Source organism: Zingiber officinale, chromosome 1A (assembly GCF_018446385.1).
Source record: "Zingiber officinale cultivar Zhangliang chromosome 1A, Zo_v1.1, whole genome shotgun sequence".
NCBI lineage: Eukaryota > Viridiplantae > Streptophyta > Magnoliopsida > Zingiberales > Zingiberaceae > Zingiber > Zingiber officinale.
This window is the reverse complement of record NC_055987.1, coordinates 21,361,802-21,366,865: the sequence shown is the minus strand read 5'-3', so window position 1 is coordinate 21,366,865 and position 5,064 is coordinate 21,361,802. Positions and strand designations below refer to the sequence as shown.

Genomic DNA, 5,064 nt, shown 5'->3' with positions numbered 1-5,064 from the left:
TTATAGTGAATGCTTTGTATACACTATTATTTCAATATTAATTTTGGCATGCTTGTAGTTACCTGGTTATTTCAAAAAGCTTAGGAAGGGAACACAGATAAAAATGTCTAATTACATTCCTATTTATGATTTTATTATACATTTCTACAAGCGGTAAAGGCTGATATAGTCCTTTGATTTGGGTATGGAGATCAGTTAATCAGCACTACAAGAAAATTCTCATTTAACAACACTCAAATAACAACGGTTTTATGCCAAATTGTTGTTGTTTTGCCTTTTAACAACGGTTTTAACAAAAATTGTTGTCTTTTAGCAGTTTTTTTGGCCTACGACAACGATTTTTAAAAACTGTTGTTTATTTATATTTTTTTTGAGACTACGATAACGGTTTTTAAAGACTACGACAACAGTTTTTGAAAATTGTTATCTAAGTGCATTTTTTTTATGATTACGATAACGATTTTTGAAAACTGTTATCTATTAAGTGATGTTGAATACTGGTGTTTTTTTTCCTTCGCCGTTTTCCCCTTCGCTAATTTTTGCCGCCGCGTTTTTTCTTTCCCTCTCGCCGAATTTTTTTTTGCCGCCGCATTCCCCTTTACCTTCTCGATCCCTGAGCATTTCCGTCCCTCTTTTCTCACAATCTCTTGCTCACCGAAGTCGCGCAGGAGTAGCAGCAGCCGGGAAGAGCAATTGTAGGGCGACAACGAGGGTTTGGATCATGGGAGCGTGTGGACATATCCGACTGTGGAGGACGGCGTTGGGGAACAAGGCGGCGACCTAGGATCGGCGCTAGACGAGACTCGTCGGAGATCGACCATGTCATCTTTCGCCCTGCTCCACTCCTCCCCGCAGCCTCCTTTTTTTTCCCTGCGCCACGACACCATGAACCTTCCTAGGGTTTTGATTTCTCTACAAGACGGCGACAACATTGGACTCTTTTGTGAAATCCGACGGCTGAGTGAGTCGCTTTCCCATGAAGCAGGGCTTTGCATGGGAGGGGAAACGACGCCAACTCGTAGCCGTATGGGGTTCGCCATTCGTCATCGCGTCGCCCTTTGAAATCGCAGGCCCTACTTCCACATCTTTATCATCCCGCCTATCTGAAGTCAATCCAATGGTGACGTCCCTGGACTCTGATCCACTTGCCTCTTGTTCTTCTCGGAAATCAATTCTTATTAAGATAATGAGAAACATTATCCTGGATACTTTGTTTTTTGACAGGCAATTCGCTCATTTGAAGCATCCTGGAAATCAAAGTATTCAAGTAGCTATTATCAAAGAGAAATTTTGTTTTATTTTTCTTTCTCAATGTAGATTGAGGAATTGTTTGTTTTAGTTATCCATCCTATATAGTGCTTTATATCTGAATTTGTGTGATTGATTATTATAGTTATTCACTGAAAGAGAACAAGGACATCCTAACTAGCTGGGAAGATGTCATTGCTGGAATAGTCAAAAGTCTTATTAAAGAGCAAAGCCCTAAACAGTATGCACATGTTCTTTTTATGGTGCTTGTTGTCACCAACTATGATATTGTAATGAGAAAAGGGGTTGATTTTGCATTTTGTTAGACAGATTATATATCATCCGTGGGAAGCTCAAGAATCTTATTGAGCACGATGTTTCACCAGATTTTATATTCAGCGTATTGTGTTTGCTTTTCCTAGACTTCTGACGCTTCAGCTGACAGTGAGAATAATTTTTTTCTTCCCTTTTCAAAGAGAACAATATTAATGTTCTTCCATTCCTGTGTCTATAGACCCTTTTTGAGGAACTGAAGAAACATTTGGATGAACATCTGAAAGCCAAGGCTGAATTCCTCTATCATAAATACCAATATGTAAGCCTGAAAATTTCATTTCAGTACCTTAATACTTCTTTGTCTCTAACTTTCGCTGCCCTGGTGCATATATGATACTGAGTAGCAACAAGATTCTGATAAATGGAATGACTCGAAGAAGAACCTCCGTTACTTCATGAGGATCGAAGGTAGTTTTCTCACTTCTTTATCTCACAACTCTCACCAGCATTATCAAATTCGAGTAGATTACTATAGCGTATGATTTTTCTTTACAGAATTTACTGCTCATTTTAAGAGTTTGTACAAGTCATTCATCACGAAGAGCGACACCGAACCCAAGCACTGAACAGGTAAAAGCAAATGCACCAGCCTCCCTACTGCTTGGAATGGTTAACTTCCTCTCTATATGATTTCACAAGCACATTCCTTATTCAGGCACAGTACGAATTGGTAGAACATTCAGAATTGCTGATAATCTCACTCAAGGTTCCTCCTTTGGAAATCAATTCTTAGGATACTTTGTTCAGTGATGGTGGGACAGGTAACATAGTTCTGATTTCGTCCCTTTTTTTCCCTCTTTCCTGGCGCAAGTCGTCATGTTTGCCAGCATCTTTGCCAGCATGATTTAGTTTACAAATCAGTGGTTCACGATCTATCCGCTTAGGAATACGAAGATTCAGAATTGTTGTTTTATTTATCTCGACCTCTATTACGTGAAATGTCTGTCTAGAAATTGCTTCTGCTGGTATGGAATTAATATTTGTTTATGTTGATTAAGCGTTCAATCTGGGAGATTCCTGAATGTGTAATGACGGAATGCACAAAATTTTCTTTCATCTTTTTTTTTCCCATTCAATTTATGTTTGTTTTAGAGCAACATAACACCTCACTTGAAGTGCTTCTAGTTCGTTTCCCCCCCTTCTTTTCGGTGAAGAAAATGAGTCCTTTCATTTGTACTTCTGCACCTATATCCATATTATTCTATGTGAAGTAGGAAAGACAACATTTGTGCAGAGACATTTGACTGGTGAATTCGAGAAGAAGTGTGAGCATGAGTATCATGTTAATTTGAAATTTTTATTTGTTTTGATGGGTAATATATGCATCATATTATCTTGGGGGCTTTTCAGCTACTATTGGCGTTGAGGCCCGTCCCTTGTATTTCTTCACAAACTGTGGGAAGATTAGATTTAATTGTTGGGATACAGGCGGTCAGAAGAAATTTGGTGGTCTGAGGGATAGATACTAGTAAGTTCTGGCTAATGTTCTTTATCATCATCGAGATTTCTGGCGGATGAAACAGGCTAGTTCCATTTTCGCACATGCTGCTGGTCATTTTGATATCATTAGCTTTCTTATTAATATGTACAATTTATTTAAGATTGAAGATCTTCAGATGGTTACGTGAAATGTTTGTTGTTTTATTGCCCAGAGAAATGGTCTGGACAAAAGCTATCAGCCAGAGTCACTCACTTCAATAGCTGGGTGTCTGCTTCTGTCACAACTCCGTAGGTTGGTTTAATCAGTCCTGCACCTACATTTGTTTCAGCTTGGGCAAAACCTTCAACAAGCACAAATGATAAGTCATATGTAGTTCAAGCTCTTCCTTCTTTTCGTCCATCATCAAATCCTAGTAATAAGAGTTTGTCTATCGCCAATCAATTCCTATCACTTGTGAAAAGAGTGGGAGTTCTAGGAATACATATATAGTTCTCTTTTTTCGTCCATCATCAAATCCTAGTAATGCATTTCATTTCAAGTATTGAATAGATTGGGTGGAGCTAATTAGAGTTTTCTAATTAGATTAAGATTAGGTTTTGTTAGGTCTCTAAATCATTTTATGCATTTTTTAACTTACTTTTGGACAGCGAGTTAGTTCTTTTGATGGAATTATACATCTATGATGCTTAATTTGGGATTGTAGCATACTTTTTGACCAAAGAAGTCTAGATCAATGATAGATTATTTTTCAATCTACTGCTCTTTTTAGCATCTTTATCTTGCTATAATGTTATTCTTTAAGATTATGTTGCATTTATTTCTAAAAGTTGCATGACATCTCTCTACTCTGCCTTCAAAACTAACGATTTATGTTGTTTCAGGTAATTATTGCAGCCATTCCTACTATAGTTGGTGAAAACCTTAACGTGTTCATGACTTTAAAATAGTATATTCCAGTTTTTCTTAAGGTGAGGACACAAAATTAATGAGGAATATATTTTATAAGATATTAACATCTAAATTGGTATCTTATGCATCAGCTTGATGATGTAATAGATTTTAAGATTCCAAGAGGAAGAAATAGACTTGTTTCTTTAAATGGTGAAACTTAAATTAAAGATTAGAAAGTCAACTGATATAACATGCCACTCCACTTCTCTTTTTATGATTTAGCTCATGATCAATGTAAACTTAAAGTATTAATCCAAAGCCTATGGTAACTTTCTGGATTCATTTTTATTTAAGGCATTCTTTCTTTTAATGGTCCCTTTTAGAATTTAATGTATGACTTACTCCTTAGCATCATATGGAGTATGTGTGAACATTTGCATTAGATTGTACCTTTTAGAATTAATGCTGCTTGATCACTGGGAAAAATAATGTTTGCATGGTTTATAATAGAAGCTTTGTATGCAGTGACATAGAATGAAAATTCTGCTTAATAAGAAATTTAAGAGTCACTATATTGTTTCAAGAGGTTACCATTTATGTTACATAGATAACGCTTTTTGCACTTTTGTTAGATGACTATATCAAATGGTTTTTATGCTTATGTAACATTTATGCAGTGCAATTAGAATCACGCGTACGGTTTAGTTTCTAATTTGGAATATATATCTTTATTCGAATAGGTGTCCTCAAGAGTATTGGGAAGAATGCCGACAAGCTAAAAAAATGGAGAGACTTTAACAAATTAAGGAGCACTAGGAGCTGCAATCCCTCCTCTTCACCGACATCTAAGTAGAAAATCTCGTGTTATATTGTTCTACCTTTGTTTTAATAGTTTTATCATTTTGTTGGTTGCTTATGAAATTTATTCAGAATGTTATAGATATTATTTTTGAATGTTAGAAAATTGTATATTAAATTTTATTTTGAAATTTAGTATTTTGAATGATTTATAATATTGGAAAATTGTGTATTAAATTTTTTTTATTTTTTATCTAAAAAAGACAACGGTTTTTCATCGTTGTCGTAGATAGTTTAAAACTGTTGTTGAAGACCCTGTTATTAAAGGTAGACGCTCAAAGATAACGGTG

At 35.8% G+C, this 5,064-nt stretch overlaps 1 protein-coding gene across 6 annotated transcripts; it reads left to right on the top strand.

Moving 5' to 3' along the window:
• Positions 1 to 530: 530 nt before the first annotated feature.
• LOC122020439 (replication factor C subunit 3-like) lies at positions 531 to 4,719 on the top strand. Of its 6 annotated transcripts, none has more exons than XM_042578402.1 (11): positions 531 to 1,120; positions 1,225 to 1,259; positions 1,394 to 1,489; positions 1,579 to 1,648; positions 1,763 to 1,843; positions 1,929 to 1,992; positions 2,080 to 2,154; positions 2,240 to 2,345; positions 3,237 to 3,316; positions 3,907 to 3,993; positions 4,657 to 4,719. In XM_042578402.1, exons 1-7 carry the CDS (start codon positions 977 to 979, stop codon positions 2,148 to 2,150), a joined length of 561 nt encoding a protein of 186 aa, XP_042434336.1. In that variant the 5' UTR covers positions 531 to 976; the 3' UTR covers positions 2,151 to 2,154; positions 2,240 to 2,345; positions 3,237 to 3,316; positions 3,907 to 3,993; positions 4,657 to 4,719. The 6 variants fall into 6 exon arrangements, with proteins under 6 accessions (XP_042434336.1, XP_042434329.1, XP_042434313.1 ...); XM_042578395.1 differs by having other exon boundaries at positions 3,013 to 3,316; XM_042578379.1 differs by having other exon boundaries at positions 2,935 to 3,316.
• Positions 4,720 to 5,064: the final 345 nt, after the last annotated feature.